Source organism: Otolemur garnettii, unplaced genomic scaffold (assembly GCF_000181295.1).
Source record: "Otolemur garnettii isolate 467f Iridium unplaced genomic scaffold, OtoGar3 scaffold00053, whole genome shotgun sequence".
In the NCBI taxonomy this organism is placed as follows: Eukaryota; Metazoa; Chordata; class Mammalia; order Primates; family Galagidae; genus Otolemur; species Otolemur garnettii.
The window spans coordinates 11,330,068-11,348,161 of NW_003852448.1; the positions used below are offsets into that span (position 1 = coordinate 11,330,068).

General features: G+C 39.4%; 1 protein-coding gene across 2 annotated transcripts in view; it reads right to left on the reverse strand.

Moving 5' to 3' along the window:
- Window positions 1–18,094, reverse strand: part of CNTNAP2 (contactin associated protein like 2) — a 1,940,687-nt gene that overhangs the window by 1,354,579 nt on the left and 568,014 nt on the right. Inside the window, exon 2 of one of the 2 annotated variants that reach the window (XM_012806491.1) lies at window positions 12,096–12,206. The exons of the other annotated variant lie outside the window; for it this stretch is intronic. Within the exon in view, the coding sequence (XP_012661945.1) occupies window positions 12,096–12,206 (111 nt within the window). The remainder of the gene's footprint in view (window positions 1–12,095; window positions 12,207–18,094) is intronic. 2 annotated transcript variants of the gene reach the window in all.

Below are 18,094 nucleotides of genomic sequence, written 5' to 3' on the forward strand. Positions count from 1 at the left end.
GTTTTTTGTTCAAAATACAAATATTTGGTTTCAATTCCTTTTTCCTTCTCACTTGTAGAAATTCAAATATAAACGTGTGCATTGAAAAGCAAAGGCATTTTATGCTTCTTTAAAGTTCCCTTTAGAAGATTATCTTCCATCCTCAATGATTAAGCCTTACATCATATACAGAGAAGAGAGATAAAAACTTTAAAAGACTCAGTCAAATTGTTATTTTTCTTTGCTTCACTTTGTCCCATATCTGACATAAAGAAGTTGCGGGGGGATGAAATGAATTGCCTTGGGAGTCTCTATACTCTATACTTTCTGCTAAATGATAACCCAAAGGCAGGCAAATTATAACAACGCTGAATCCTTTATTTGGAAGGGAGGAAAGCATTCAGTGATTGATACGATCACACAGTGGGGTACTGTTATTAGATGCCATATTTGGCCCAGCTCACACTCAACACAGATCCAGTTTACGCCATATCTAGTAGATCAAAGATGCTTTCCATTTTGTAGTTAAGTTTTATTTCTGTTATTCATTTCCTTTCACTTTGTCCTGACTTGTTACTCCTTCCCCATGTGTGTCTTGAATAAGAAGAGTGTTAGTGACTTACAAAAATACTGCTTCTGCCGGAGTGTAGCATACTGGTACTATCCAGCAGTAGGTTTTCCCCTATTTCAATTCTTTTTTGGAAGACAGAACATGGAGCTCGTTGTTTTGTTCTGATCTTTGCTGTTCTCACATATATAATATTTCAAGTACAGTTATGTCTTTTTTGCTTACACCTCACATAATATAAATTCAAAAGTATTACTGAATAAGTCTGAATTTTGGCATTTTTGTACACAAAAAGATATGATTTAAAAAAATGCATTACTATATGCCAAATAGTTAAAATAGCATCTTTTACTTCCTGATTATTTAAACTACAGATAAAAGCACGAAAATAAATCACAATGGGCATTCTGAACAAAAATCGAGTCAGTAAAAAGCTTCTCAGAAATAAAGGAGAAATGTGTCTTTTGTGTTGGAAAACACCAGTGGGAAAACTTTAGCTATGCCCTATAACCAGCTCACATACTATCCTTATTTTTCCTAGAGCAAAGCTTTCATGTAGACAGGGGAGACATGGGGAGAATAGGAAAGTGGATAATTTTGAAGTCAGAAGACTCCATCTCAAATGCTTAAATCTGGATTCTGTTAACTGTGACCTCAGGCAAGAATCTAATTGAGTCTCAGTTTTCTTATCCATAAGACTGAGTTTTGTTATTTCTAACTGTCTTCCTAGGGTTTTTGTAAGGATCGGGTAAAATCACGTGTATACGTAAGCATTTATTTCAACATCCATAACATCCATATCAACTCTGACCTTGACACCAATCCAAACACTGAGTAAGCACAGATACAGGACTTGGATCAGGTGACACCCACTTGGTCTCGTGGGGTCAAATAAGTCTGCAGTAGGCTACTTTATAAGAAGTTCTGAGACAGAAAATAAACACAGGGTGCCTGGAAACAGCCAAGAAGAGGCACCTTGTCCAGCCATCAATAACTGCTTTGTGGGAAGGTGATACCTACCGAAGGACAAAGCAGGTTAAAAGTCTTCATACTGTGTATGAAGAACGATCTAGCTAATGAACATGCGGGAGCCATGGGAACTGCTTTTAATTTGATCCAGTTTGAACGTAAGGTATGTGGGAGGATTGAGAGTACAGATGTGGTGGGGAGAGCGGTGACACCACCTGGGACTCCGGCATGTCAGGATGGGATGTTTGTGGATGGCCAGCACTTCCACAGTGGGGATGAGGCCCTCACTTCTGCTCTGTCTTCTCCCTTGGGGAATGCTGTATGACCTATAAGAACACATAGCCTTATCGAAATATAAGAAGAAAATCTCTGGAACACACAGCCTTATCGCAATATGAAAAGAAAATCTCTGGCAATCCCTTACAACTTGAACACCACAGAAGCATGTGGTTTCCACATATCCTGTCTAGAGCACTCGGGAAGGAAGAGCACAGGAATCAGAAACACTTTTCATCACCTGAACAGTAGCCCTCAAAGCCTCATCTGCCAGGCTAAGAGGAGGATTGAGAACTCAAACAAACAAACAAAACCAACCAAACCCAAGTAACATCCATTCAAATACACGTGTGCCCGAAACTGACTCGGGAAGATCACAAAACATGCTTAATTACGCCTGGTTTATACTTCTCTGGGGCACAAATCTTCTCCTGCAAAATAATTCACCCTGGAGGCAAAATAGTTTACTTGGTTTCAGAAGCTGGTGACGGGGACAGACATAACTCAGACAAGGAACTTCCAACTCAACTATAGCATTGCCCACCAATTTTAAAGCAGAGAAACAAGACAAGGGAAATACATTCCAGAAGCTGCTAAGAATGAAAACAATCCATACACACAAGTGAATTCCCTACATTGCTGAGAGAATAAAAATAGCCCGGAAAAGGTAAAAGAAAAGTGATATTTAGGTGAAAACCTAGGACATAAAGCTTTCCCCACTTTGCATTTTCGTTTTACTGTTACAGAGGCGAGAACAATAAACAGGGACTATCTGAAATGCTGTAATTTATGGTCGGCAATATTCACGTCAAACATATATCTTGGTTTTAAAGCCAGGGCAAGAGGAAACAATGTTGATTGCTCATTTTCAGAGTATAGGAAAGGCATCTAACAAAGGCTACGCTGTGCCGAATTGTTATTAGTGACAAGATTTGTAGAATTAGTTTTGGAAGGCCTGAGTATAAAAGCGAGAGCAATTCTATTTTTTCTTAATTCTTCCCAAAGAAAAATGTGTGGAAAATGTCATTAATATGCTAAGGGTATTAAGAGGAGGGTATATTCATTCTAATAAGTATGACCTAACCAGGCTGCTAATAGAGCCATTATTAGATTAAATCCTTCCAATTGCTTTTGGGAAACAATTTGGCATGTTTTCTTCCTCTTGGTAAATAAATAGGAAAAAGAAGCAAATAGTCACAAAAGCATGAAGTGGTCTCGAGTCGGAGCAGAGCAGGGTTTGAAGTACACAGAGTCACTCCTTTGGTATAGAGCAGTGATTTTCAACCAGGGTGCCGAGAGAGGATCCTGGGTGTGCTGCGAAAATTTAAAGATCGTTAACCAAATTGTTTTCAAAAGTTCAAACTGCAGTGTTATATGTATATTCCACTTCCAAAAAAAGTCTTTTTTACTCTTTTGTTTAAATCAACATGATTTAATGGGCCATGGAAGTTTAACTATAGGTTCAAGTGTGCCATGAGATAAAAAGGTAGAAAAACACTGGCATAGAGGGATTGTAATTTTAAAGTTTGAAGTTCACTTCTCACACTTGCAGCTGTGTGCCCTAACCTTTGTCTACTGAACAGACACGCTCCATCCCCCTCGTGTGTGTCTGACTCGAGCTCTGACAGCTACGTGTGGACCTGCCCTTCATTCCTTCTCAAAGGGCCGGGCACAGTGGTAAGGACTAATAGGATGTGAAAAGCATCACAAGTTTAAGACCTAAAATATAAGAAAAAAAAATTCTGAGATGACATGGGACATGTTTTATCAACTCTACCTCAATATCCTGATGGCCTGTGTTCTATAATAATGGAAGCATTGGGAGAATATTGGTACCAGGGAATTATCTTGTATTTATTCTGTTCATTAAAAAAATAAGACTTAGTTTTTAAATGTATAAATGGTAATAATTATGTTACAGTCAACTTATGCCCCATTAGAGTGTGGATTCCTATCGGCTATAATAGCGTTTAAACAATTGTGAGATAAATTTTTAGAAGAAAAATATTGGTGAATACTTACTCCTGATTTAACAAATCATTTCTACATATAAGCAATGAGTTCTTGAAGTTTAAAACTGGTAACATGATATATGCAATAAATATCATTCAATATACGTGTTCATTCATTCAGAAAAGATTCTGCATGCATGACACTGCACTAAAGTGTTTTGAGGTTGTGTGAAGAACTCTATTGTAAAATCAGTATTTCTGATGAGGTACAAATCTCTCTACCTTCTTGTTTGAAATTAGAAAAATTCTAAAGCCTCTCTAAAAATAAAATCAGCAAATAGCAATGGAATATTCAAAGTTTATTCTCTAAAATATGCCTTTGGTATATATTCTGGAATGGTTTAGGCAGAAAAGTTTAATGTGTAAAAACTTTATTTTATAAATTTTTTTGTTAACATATCCTGGCTATTTTCCATGTTATTTAACAGAAAAGACCTCTATGGGCACTTAGAAAGATGTGGTCCAGACCACTAAAAATCGGTAATGACCCATTCAGTCAATGCCAGATGATTATGGTCAATGTTGGCTACGAGGCATGAGTGTTCAGGGACGACAGGACCCCAGAGATCACCTACTCACAGTTTCTCATTACAGAAATGAAGTCATGTGGTAACAGAACAAAGTAACCCAAGGTGTCTCTTGGGTAAAAGGAAAATTTAGAGCCCTATCAACAAAACTTCCAAAATATTTTCATTCTTCACTCTTCTCACAAGAAATTTTTACTTTAATACATGTCTTTGTTAAAGGTTTGGTTGCCATTATCCCAACTCCACGTGTCCTAAACTTCACAGGGCAAGCACCAGGATAGAATGCTTTTCAGTATTATGCCTAAAGTAAAACACAAAACATATTATCATATTATTCACAAATGCCCCACCATTTAAATAATCAGCTATTAATACTGTGACATACAGAGAGTGTTTGAAAAGTAATATTCCAGAGCTATTTCAAAGACAGTCACAATGGTCTGTGTCATTGCACTGGTCCTCAGCCAACTCAGGATTCTCTCAGTGGTAAATATTGAGAAACTTAGAAGTTAGTGTACAACTAGGAAAATTCCAATATCCTAAAAAAATTAACTAAAACGTTCTTCATCTCAAATGTCCCAAATGTAAAGATTTCCTTTCTTCAATTAAGAAGCAGAGTAGGGCAGCACCTGTGACTCAGTGAGTAGGGTGCCGGCCCCATATACTGAGGGTGGCGGGTTCAAACCCGGCCCTGGCCAAACTGCAACAAATAAATAGCCAGGCATTGTGGCAGGTGCCTATAGTCCCAGCTACTTGGGAGGTTGAGGCAAGAGAATCGCCTAAGCCCAAGAGCTGGAGGTTGCTGTGAGCTGTCACACCATGGCACTCTACCAAGGGTGATAAAGTGAGACTCTGTTTCTAAAAAAAAAAAAAAAGAAGAAGAAGCCCAGTAAACCTATTTGCTGAGCCATCTAGGAGCCTCCAAAAGGCATCTAACGTGTGCAATTGCTCATGCCATGAGGTGTGAATGAGGGAGGAGGTTGGAGTCATGCTAATTTCTAAAGATCCCCCTTGGCCAATGGGCAGCAGAAAATGGTGCCAGCTGGGAGCAATGATCTGAGTAAGCTGTGGCGTCAGGCATGATGGCAATTACCAACTTAACTGGTTATTTTAAAGAATGAAGTTCTCTTTAACAGTGAAATGTGGACATAGAGAACTCTATTCCAGCATTCTTTCTGATATCTGTTATACACATAATCCTTCCAGAAGTGATCACTAACTCTGTGGCCTACAGACGCAATCTGTTTTCCTTGCTGAAAGATAACGGAATATAACATGAACACACCACCTCCCCAACAATGCCCTGCCCCCTGGTTTAACAGAGAAGAGGACGCATTCTTCAGAGGGGGGAAATTATTCAAGAGGCTAACCTAAGAGAAAATGTGTTTGGGGGAGCAGCAGGCATTGAAGAAGATAATGAATAAAAGTGGATGGCAGCAAGGTAAAAAGAAAGAAAACTGTTCAAGCGCTACGTTTGTTAGGGAACGCTGAGGTTTCAGCGGTGTAAGCATAAATCAGACTTGATTCAAACCTTCAACCTTATTTTAGGTTCTACCTTTGGGCCGATTCAAAAAGGCAGTACTGACTCTGCTTTACTAGGTATCATTCAACACGCAGGTGTCGGGGTGAGGAGAAGACGTGGGTTTCTGTCCCTGGCCCTCCACATTTCCCCACCCTGCACTGTTTTAGAACCTGAAGTGTACACACTCTCTTAAGGGATTGGTGGGCTTCTGTATGTATTATTTTTAACCTATAAACTGGAGGCAATAATAACTTATTTTTGAAAATCAGGAGTGATTTTATTAAGTAGGAAGAAAAATTCACTCAAATTAGCTCAAGCAGGAGGTGGTGGTTATTAGAATTCGATAAGAACAGCTCAGAGACTTAAGCACAACTACATCAGAGATTGTGGCACACTGGAAGCAGAGCCCAGAAAGAAGTCGAGAAGGAAATCAGTGACTGTCCCTCCCTCTCAGTGTGGGTCCCCAAGGTCTATGTCATCATGTTGTCACTGGCACCTGCTTCTTTGTCTTGTTTACACACAGCCTGTTGTAGTTTCTCTGACGACCCTCTCCATCCCCAAATCTCTGTCACATAACTATTAAGCCAGAGAGAATCTAATAGCATAACTTCAGTCCAGTTCTGTGTTTTATGGGTGAACATCAGCGAAGTGAGGATTATGGGAATAGAGTTAGATTGATATAATAATGAAATGATTGTATGAAAGTTTTGCGATTAGGGTCACAGGCAGGCAGGACAATGGGAAAGGACATGAACCACAAGGAACAGGCTATACTGGGGGCTCCATGAGACAGCTTGGGACAAACATCAAAGGACTTCAGGAAAAAGGTCTGCAAAGGCCTGGCTGATGTCAGGGAGGACTTCAGGAAAAAGGTCCACAGGGCCTCACTGAAGCCAGAAAGGACCCCAGGAAAAAGGTCCCTAAGGGCTTGGCTGGGGCTTGAAAGATTTATAAGATTAACTAGGACAGCAGGTGCAGCTGACTCATCAAGCAAGAAAGCGTAGTTCTTGTGGGTGTGAGAGAAGAGGATTCAACGTTTTCCCTCCCAGCTCCTGAGATGAGTAGGCAGTAAACACAGAGGATTGACTGGGTGGCCTCCAGCTCCAAAGTCCACATTTCCTTTTTCTTTGTTTTCCGTAGTCCCGTTAGTGATTGACAAGTGTCTTAAGAAGTAAAAGGACTCAAAATAGCTAAAGGGTAATCAGATGGGTACTGGAGAATTAGGGCATGAGAAACTACAAGGATGACGTATGTTGTTGCAAACACCCTGATCTTCTGATGAGGAGAAGTGAGAATAACGGAGTGCATCAAGGGTTCGGGCTCATTGCCGACTCTGGCAGAAAGGACATCCACCCCCTGCACCCAGTCTATAAACTCTACACTATTTCGACTGTCTTCATTTTCCTCATTCCCTCCTCACTGCCCAGCACTGGGGACACTCCTGGGCTGTGGGGGGCAGGCTCCCTAGTGTTTCCGCTAATTATCTGAGGCTATGGGAGGAAAAGAGGACCATGTGGCAGGGTGGCTGCCCCTCTGGCAGTAGAAAAAGGATGATCTCTACAAAAGGAACTTGAAGTCAAAGGTTGAAAGTTTGGCAGAAGAGTTGATTGGCATCTCTAATCTGCCATTCTTTCTAACAAGGTTGTCATATGAAGACTGAGGAACATTTAGTTATGAAAGCATTTTATAATTCATAACATGCTATACATGTATAAATATAAGGTAGTGTGGATTCTTTACACAGCACTCGGTCTGTAAGGTTTAGCGTCTACCCTAACCTTGGAAAGAGTAACACAGCTAATTGCTAATGACTCAGAATTACACAATCCTGGGATGTCTTCAAGGTGTTGAGAATGTGGAGAAAAATCAGAATACAGATTTCAGGAATGAGCACTGTTACAAAGCAACAAACTAAGGCCAACTAAGGCCAGTGGGCTCTAAAGACATCGTAAAAGTACACATTTTCCATTTAAATGTCACAGGTGTCACCAGTTTTGTCACATCCTGGTCCCAGACATGGAGATTGTACCAGAGTGTTTTTCAGCCTTTTTTATCTCACGGCAACTTGAGCCTACAGTTAAACTTCCACAGCACGCTTAAATTATGTTGATCAAAAAAAAAAAAAAAAAAAGAGAGACAGTTGAAAAAAAGAACATACTTACTGTGCATTGAACTTTTGAAAATAATTTAGCTAATCATCGTTAACATTTTTTGCAGTGCACCTAAGAACCTCTCCTGGCACCCAGGGTGCCGCAGTACACCGGTTTAAACTCACTATGGTAGCAGATGATTTGACTTGCTAGAACCCAAAAGCTAAACTTAATTTTATAAATGTCTGACAATCTGTCATTTGAATGCATATTTGCATTTATACTCCGCTTTTCTATGTATTGATAGACTTTCTCTCTCCAAAATGTAAGTGAGGAGCATGATTGAAGTAAACACGAAAACTTGAAGCCAATGTTTATCAACATGAGGCTCGACCGGATTCGTTCTTTCTGCATTTGTATAATTAGCAGGTTACTTTCTGATCTCTTTCTACATGAGTATAGGATCTGTCACTTTCAGACGTTATCTATAGTACCTGCATCTGATGACTCCTGCCACTTGTGAATTAAGAAAATCCATCTCCGGCATTCTCAGCTTCTCTGGCACGCTTCTTTTTATTCTTTTCCTGTTCAGAATTCTCTACTGCCTTTATCTATCTTTCAAATATATAATATCATTCTATTAAAGAATATATTCTCTGTTAATCCAGATTCTTAGCTACATATATCTTAGCATGAATTTCTATGTGGCTCCTTTCCCAAAGGCATTTGCATATGAACTTTCTAGTGTAATAAAATACTGTAATAAAACACAAATGACTATCTGTGACTCCTTTTGTATATTTTCTTAGGGGGGGAGAGGATTTAACCCTTTTCTCTTTTCTTTGATGCTGGCTCTGTTGACACACACTGGTGAGATTGAGTAGGGTTAAGGCTAGCGCTGTACATGTGTACCTGGTCTTCATACACAAAGTCAGAGCGGCAAGAGGGTAGAAATATAGCTAGTTCCCCTCACACTTAAAGCATTTAGGGAGAGACATGGGGGCACAGAGAGAATAGGATACATGCCTCTACGCACAGCATACCACTGAAAAGTAAAGTCGTCTTTGGGAACAAAAAAGTAAGTGACTGTTGCTACCTTTATAACAAATGTTAATAAAAGGAGCCATAGGAAAGCCTAAACCTATACCCATCGGACGTACAGCACCTTCTCCCTCAATATGATGATTTCACTCCAATGCAGGACAACATTTACCAATCGCCAGAGAGAAAAAGCACAAGCCAAACAGGGAAAAACTATAACTTTGGCTTTCTAGATTTTTACCTTTGAAATATCTACTTTGGAAATGTGTTCTATCTACCACCTATATAGCTATTGATATACATCCTATATCAAAAAATAACTATAACTATAGAGAAAATTACTATTAAAAAAGTAAAGACATCCCTCAGTTCCCACTATCTGTATTAAGAAGTTAATATTTTAGAAGTTTAATTTCAGATATCTCACTCTGCATATATGAAGAGATAGACAAGTACCTCCATTGATATAAAGTAGTATCTTGTACTACTTAAAAATAAAAAAGTAACTTTACTAGAACTTTTAAAGTGGCATCCTGTACTATTTTAAAACGAAAAAGTAACTACTGGAACTAAGAATGAAAAATATTTCTTCATAAGATATATTAATTCCTAGAAAAAATTAAAGAGATAATAAATTTGCATCTTAAGTTTCAGCACCTAGCGGCCCCCTGTTTTAAAAATCCCCAGTAAATAATTACTGTTGCACCTGTAATATTTCTACTCTGCTCTGCAACTTCAGCTTCTCACTGGGTTAGTCACTGTCTTATATTGAAATGGGTTCCTTGCTCAACACCAGTCATCTGGCCACGATTTCTTCACAGTTTACTTTCAACAATCCCATTGTTGACTACATGGTGTCACCTGTACACCTAAAGTGCCCGAATTCACTAGGCAAGTCATATTCTTCAGTCATGTTTTCTCTGGAAACTTTCTAAAATAGCAGTCCCTGACCCTCCCCCGCCTCCTTACTTTACTGTAGGCCTCTCACTATCAGGACACTTATTTTAGAGAATATCACATCTTCTTGGCATCTAGGAGCAGGTGGGATCTCTTTTCTCTGTTGTATTCTGTTCCATATCTCCTGAACTTGGAAGGTCTGTCTCATGATCACTGTTTGGCCATGGGAAGTCCTCATTTCACATTCTGTCTAACTATATTCATTTTGTTGTTGATGTTTCCAATGACTTTTATGGAAAATAAATAAATTAAAAATTCCATTACATTGACATCTTTAAGTGGAATTTTTGGTGACCTATTATAACCCACCATCTCTCTCATTCCCATAGTCTGATGAACATATCAGGTTATGAAAAGATGAGCTGCCACTGCTGTTAAACCCAGTGATAGTTGGTTATTTACGTCCCTTTATCTTTGCCTGAGGGTCTCTGTCTTTCTTTCATTAAGTCTTTTTCTGATTAAGACCTCTTCACACTGCTGTGAATTTCTTGTATTATTCTGTAAATATTAGTCTAGCTTTTTCTTGCCTATGTTCTCCATTTTCGTCTTTCTAAATCTCACCGATACCTTTTTCTTTTCTGATACAGTATTTCCTTTTTTCCCTTTTTCCTCTTTTAGGTTTTCTTCTTCTCTCTCTTTCCACCTTTGTTGTTGGTTTTTCCGTTCTCCTACCTCCCTTCCTTCTACAGTTATTCCTTTTTATTTTTAATTTCTTGATTTGGCCATGGTTTGAGATTATTTTATGATTTAATCTTTCCTGGTTTTCCCCAGCTTTACTAAGGTACGAATGACAACTAAAATTTGTACACATTTACAGTGTACAAGATGATGTTTTGGCATATGTATACATCACAAAATAATTAACTCGAGATAATTAACAAAGCCATCAGGTCATATAGCTATTCGTGTGCGACGAGAAGATGTAAGATCAGCTCCTTTAACAATTTTTCAGGGTACAATACATTATTATTAGCTATAGTCATCACGGTGTATAATAGATCACCAGAACTTATTTCTCCTGTCTAGCTGAAATATTGTAACTTTGGAGCAACAAACATTTCCCCTTTCCTTCTCCCTGCCAATCCCAGACCCTGGCAACCATCATTTCTGTTTTCACTGAATAAAATCATGGACCTTTTTGGTTGATTCATACTATCTATGAAAAGATTGTGTTCTTTTCTCCCTTTTTAAGTTGCCATCCATTGATGTTTTCATCAGTGTCCCTTTGAAGCAAAAGAGTTTTATGTTTCTGTCCCTAATCATGGTCTTTACTCGCTTTGCCACCAACTTTGAAATTTCCATTTACTGTTGAACACAATGACTTTACAATGTCACACTCAAGTTGTAGCTGCACATATCTCTTATTTCCACAGTTGTTATAACAAAGCTAAATTTCAGGCTTGGTGCAGTGGCTCACACCGGTAATACCAGGACTCTGGGAGGCTGAGGTGGGTGGATGATTGAGAGCAGCCTGAACAAGAGCAAGCCCCCACCTCTAAAAATTGCCAGGCATTGTGGTGGGCGCCTATATTCCCAGCTACTTGGGAGGCTGAAGGAAGAGGATCACTTAAGCCCAAGAGTTTGAGGTTGCTGTCAGCTATGATGTCACAGCTCTATAGAGTGAGACTCTGTCTCCAGGAAAAAAATAAAATAAAAAAAGCTAAATTTCAAGCACTGGAGGAAAAATCGCAAAGGGGCCTTATCTTTCATTCTGCATTTCCAATAGGAACTAAGTACAGAAATGAATAAAAAGGACAAAATGTAGAGTAAATGCAAAGTGCTTTTCCATACACGGTATTCACATTGAGCCTTCCTATTTACCCCTTTCCAAATGATTTTTTAAATCACTAGAATTCTCTTAACTCAGAATGCTTATGCCATTTTAAATTAATTATCACAGGCCACTCCAAAATTTCTTCCACTTTGACTTACAATGTCTCACTTCTGTCCTAAATTTTTCCATATTATTTCCCAATAGAAGCTACATGAGAAGTTTATAGTGTCTGGCGAGATCTCTCAATAGAAGTGCCGAGAATAATTTTGGGTGCTTGCTAACACCTGTTGTGAGATAGTACGTACTTTTAAAGTTTACTCATAAATATAACATGCTCTCATCTAACACAGTTATTGACAAAGAAATGAAAATTCCCTTACCCCCTCGCTTGTTTATTTTGGCATAGCCAGGAGAGTAGCTGGCAGACATGGAGGAGGAGCTGCTGAAAGCCACATGGGGGAGTCCAGGGACCAGCGGCTCATCGCACTTTTCTGAAAAGAAAGAGAGATTCAATAAACATCTTTAAAGAATGACTGATACATGTTGATTAAAATAATTATTGAGTATAAAACATGCCAGGTATGGTGGCCTAACCATGGAATCTTAGAACTCCGGGAGTCTGAGGAGGGGGGATCTCTTGAGCTCAAGACCTTGAGACCATCCTGATTAAGAGCAAGACCATTTCTCTATCAAAAATAGAAAAATTAAAAGCACTTTGTGATAGGTGCCTGTAGTTGTAGCTACTTGGAGGCTGAGGAAGGAGGATTACTTGAACCCAGAAGTTTCAGGTTGCTGTGGGCTAGGGTGGCACCATGGCATCTTAGTCTGGTTGACACAGTAATACTCTGTCTTTCAAAAATCAATAAACAAACAACCCCCTGATCCTCTTTAAACAACATTTAGCAAATGATCCCAATTTAGGCAACTGTATTATGCAATTACGGTCAATGATAAGAGCAGTATAAAGCACCTGTGGATTTCCTAGAGCGTAATACAGCAAGGGGCATTAGTCCAAAGGACCTCAGCTCAGAACTGCTATCTGAGAATCAGGAGTAAGACTAAGGTTGTTTACATAACAAGCTTTGGTATCCAATGTCTCTGAGAAATTTTCAGGTATTTGTATGTTATAGGGATAGAGGATTGGACACGCTGAGATTGGAAGAGGGAAGATGTGAAGATTAACAAAGTTAAAACACTAAGAAATGGGGGTTCTTAACTGACATGGGAAATGTGTGAGTTCTAGAGATCTGGTGTTCAGTACTGTATCTGGAAATAATAATAACGTGCTGTACACTTAAAAATCTGATAAGAGGATAAATCTCGTATTAGAAGTCCTTACTATAGTAAAATAAATAAAAAAAGAAATAGGTGTCAGTAAGATAGAAGACCAAGTAAACACCAACTTGAAAAGAAACATCATCTGAAAAATTAATCTGTTGCCATCATACTCCATCATATTGGCTGCACTGGACTCAGGCAGCACCTCGATTCTCTTTGGAAGCTGGCACACTGGCTTTCATAATGTCAGTAACATTTCCCCCGCTCTGGCTGTCTGTTTCTCTGATTCCTTTGAGGGATTTTTCTCACTTTCCAAGTGTCCCATGTCCCTAATGTCAAAGTTCAACTCCTGTACTCCCTTTCTGAGAAATGGCATCAAAGGCTGTGTCTTTACAAACTGGAATATTCCACATCCTGCCACCGAGCTCACCTCCTTAGGCACCAGCTTGGCCCAAGCAGCTTCCAGGGATGACTGTTATACAAGACTGGATAGTCTTGTCTTCCCTGCCTCCCTCACGGCCCTTTTGCCCACAGCAGCCAAGAAGATACTTCTAAAAATGCACATGGAAATGGGGCTCCTTTGCTGAACACGTCCTCTGACTTATGCTCTCAACTTGGAACAGTGTTCAAAACCCTCCAGCTGCTTACACTGGTTATCGCCCCGTGTCCTGTCCATTTCTGGCCTTCTGTTAAGGACAAGCTTGCTCCTGTCACGCACCTTTGCAAGGCGCCCTCCTCTCAGCTCCCAGGACTCTGCCCCACACTGTGTTCACCCACACACACAGGCTGTGCTGGTCCACCCGGCTAAAAGAGATTCCTACTGCCCTGAGTCTCAGCCCCACGGCTTGCCTTACTCTCCTACAGGGCCCTCGGCACCACCTGACATGCTATGTTTTCACTTATTTAATTCTTAGCTGCCTCTTCCCCTCATTAGACTGTAAGCTTTGTGGGAATAAAGTTCATTCTAGTCAGCTTAATGCTCACTCTCTAGCAGTCTGAACCATGCCTGGCACTTGACACAGCTCTAAAAACATTTGTAGATTGAATGAAAGAACTAAACAACAACAACAAAACAATCAACTGCGCAAACTTCAAGGTGACGGAAGCACAGCACCCAATTCAACCTGATTCTTAAGCTTCTCCATCTATGAAATGGCAATATTCACTATCTCAAAGGTTTACTATAACAACAACTTTTAGAGAGCTGTTCTTAAATGCCCCCAATGTTCACATATTCTCAGAACTTTGTCGAATACAATAGAAAATGTTGCTTTATGTTTTCTAGAATGATTTCACTCTCAAAAACTTATAAAGAGAAAGAAATCTTGAGCAATAGAGGCAATAAACCAGTTTACTTGAAAATTCACTTAAGTGGAGTTAAGTCCTCCGTGACACTGGAGCAAGAAATTATTATTTATTATCTTATGGCCCAAGTGTGTACACATCGGAAGTAAAAATGAACAAATCCATCTTCATGTAATATTGTTGGGCTTCTTTTTTTTTTAGTTATGTTGCAAGCACCTTTGGGAAATATGGCATGTATGTAGAAATATATTCCCCAGAAAGTTTAAATATCAAAGAAGGAAAAGAAAAACCTAACAATTGTTTTAAAAGTATCAGTACACAAAGCTATACTCCGAAGTGAAGGATTTCATGTTAAGTGATAAAATGTACTTTTTCATTTAGCTGTGAGTAAGCACAGGTCTACATCCTCAATTTTCCTATTTTCTGATTCTCTTGAGGTTAATTTTTGACATAAATTCTACCTTTAACTGGAGTAAGCCTCACTTCTAGTGCCCCGTTTAGGTTATACTAAGGATGTGCTAATAGCCATTCCTTTCTGTTCCACTCTTTAAAATATGCACCAAATGCCTGAGTGTAGTGAGTGACCTGGATAACATCCAGCCCCTGGAGAGCTGATGTTTGAATGAAGAGGAACATACCAACAATAAAAATGCGATCGATAAAAGTATTGATCATCTACAGTATGATGATCAATACTACTTAGCAACCTTAATTATGAGCAGGGGGCAGGGAGTGTCGGGGTTGGGTGGAAGTGGGAGAGTTGTCCTAACATTTGAGTAGTGAGAAAATGAGGGGGGCCATGCTAGAAATGTACAGAATCGGCCGGGACAAACTATCCAGTCTAAACATACTGAGCTGGGACGTCTTACAATAATGAATGTCCTGAGCTGGGCCGTCCTACAATAATGAATGTCACATTCCATAAAAGTATAAATCCTACACATATATATTGCTGCAGTGAAAGTGGTTAAAATGAAGTTGGAAATAACTAACCAAATGACCCACTAGCCAGCTTTAACTTAGAATATAAATATAGCATTTATAAAACCTTCTTAAATGTAAAATAATTGATTTCTGTAACAAATGGAGCAGTTTAATACCAAACTTTACATTTTTACTAGTTCTAGAAATCAATAGAAAATAAATTTTAAAATTTGAAAAGTTAAAATAATTTTTGAAAATGATATAGTTATTGAGAAGAACAATAATTAGGATGGAGCTAGGACTGTTTATTATTTTAAAAGGTGACTGTGTGTTTAGCTATGGGACACAACTACAAGAGGGACTCTACCTAACAAATTCAAATAATGTGACCTGTTTCTTTGTACCCTCACATTAACCTGAAGTAAAAAAAAAAATAATAAAAAGGTGACTATAAATGATCAGAACATAAACATTGGTAACATCATATTCTTCCAAGTTGAAACATAATCTATAATCGTATAATATAAAAAAATGCTACAATTACAATATTTTATCTTGAAGGACATTAATCGCAAATAGTGATTGAGATCTTTCTTTATGCATTTTATTGCTCTCACCTCTATAGACAATAAAAAATGAATACATATATGATTATCTCATGATTGGCAATAATAGATGGACTTACAAAAAGTAATTCTAATAGGTACTTGGAACAAGAATTAAAAAATATTTAGATTCAATGATAAGCATAATTTAATCAAATATTTACAGTAACAAATAAATTTAAACTACAGGGCTATTGTTCAATTGAGTTGCTCATTAGACCTGCCTGCATTATAAATGTGTGACCTTGACTATGTCCAATTAACGCCTGTCCTACAGATGATGCACATATAATATGAAGAAAGTTAACTAAAACTTAGTTAAATTGAAAGTTTCTCTCAAACTCTGGAAACTTTAAGAAGTGTCAAGCCCAGAAGGTAGCAAACTATGGCCTGCAGGCCAACGCAGCTTGGTTTTTGCGACTAAAGAATTATTGGAGCACAGTGACACTCATGCATTTGTGTAAGCTGTGACTGCTTTCCTACAGAGGCAGAACATTGTACAGAGACCATATGGCCTGTAAAACTAAAATATTTACTATCCGACCTTTTGTAAAAAAAAAAGTTTTCCAGCACCTAGTTGAGTATGACAAATAGTCCAAGCACTCAGGAATAGGAATGATTTGTGATCACGGACGGTGTCAGCTAACCTCTACCTAATGAGGGCCACCTCAAGACATGGGAGGCTACGGACAGAGAGAAAGAGGATTAGGAACTTTCTAGAAGGGGGAACAGCGTATGCTACATCATAGAAAACACTATGGCTATGAAATCACAGAGACGAGAGCAGCAGCCCCCCATGCACATGTCTCTGTGCTGATCATTCTGATGAACTATCCATTTTTACTTCCAACTGTAATAATGGTTATTACACATTACGCCTTCTAAAGAGTCAGCTTGCTTGTGCTTGAACATGTATCTCAATATTCTGTGCACATCAAAGTCTGGGGCGTCAGGAAAATCCCTGGAGAGTATTAGAATTTTTATATAGTGTTACAGGAGCGAGAGAGAGAGAGAAAGAGGGAGGGAGGGGTAGAGAGACAGAGAGAAAGAGAGAGAGAGACACACACACATATAAAAAAATTTAGCATTGTATTTTTCCACACTGGGATGTCTTCCAAAACTGCAGCCACACACAGCTATGGCAGATATTTGGTCTCTAATGTGCTTCCCTTTCAGGGAGTCTTGGATGAAAACTAGAGGAACAGATGGGCTTTGAGTTTTATTTTGCAGTTTCAGTCAATCAGGAAGGCAGATGAGCTACAAGAATTCTGTACTAACTCAAGCTGGAGCAGAGGAAATTATTGGCAAATACAGATAAAATGGTGGCTGCCCTTTACCTAAAAGAGACTGTTGAGAGGCGTGGCTGTTGGCAGTGGAGAAGAGTTTGTAGAGTTGACAGACTCCAGAACACGTGTAGCTGACATCAGATTATGGCATGCAAATGTGTCTCTGATTAAACTGAATGTTGGAAAACTTTCACAAAATGATGCATTTTAAAAATATAGGATTTATGGGTGATATGTTTTATGTCACCCATTTGGTAACTTTAGCCTAATACAGAAAAATAATTGGAAACAACAAAGGATCCAGGATGGAACAGGCCCGTGTAGACAGAAATTCTAGCAACCTCCTCATTTGAATTTTAGAAAAAAAGCCACGTGGAAGGTCCCTTCACTCAGTGCCAGGTGCATGCTCAGGGGTGCACTCATGTCCGGTGCACAGGTTCAAAGCCTGCCTTTTGAAGCCGGAACTGCCCCGGCCTGTGTGCTGACTCTGTCTCGGGTTTTAGAACTTTTCCTCTTCACAGTCATGAGAAATTTAAGAGCCTTCAGCCAGACCTCCCATAAACTCGGCCTCTGCTTCCAATCCATAGACTCTTACTTTGTTCCTTATGACCAATACTATCTTGAATTTCTAGGTAAACAGTTGTGCTAGTTCTCTTCTCTGGATCCCCAAGACTTATGGCATCTCCTCCAAGAAGTATTCTGTCCTTTTCCATGTTCGAGTCTGGTGTTTGATCTCAGTGTTCAGACTATGCGTGTGCATCCCACCCTGAATGCCCTGGCTGTCTGCTCCCCCGGGGCTGTCGGCTCCCCTGTGCTGTTGGCGCCCCTGTGCTGTCTGCTCCCCCCTCACTGTCTGCTCCCCTGTGCTCTCTGCTCCCCTGTGCTGTCTGCTCCCCTGTGCTCTCTGCTCCCCTGTGCTGTCTGCTCCCCCCTCACTTTCTGCTCCCCTGTGCTGTCTGCTCCCCCCTCACTTTCTGCTCC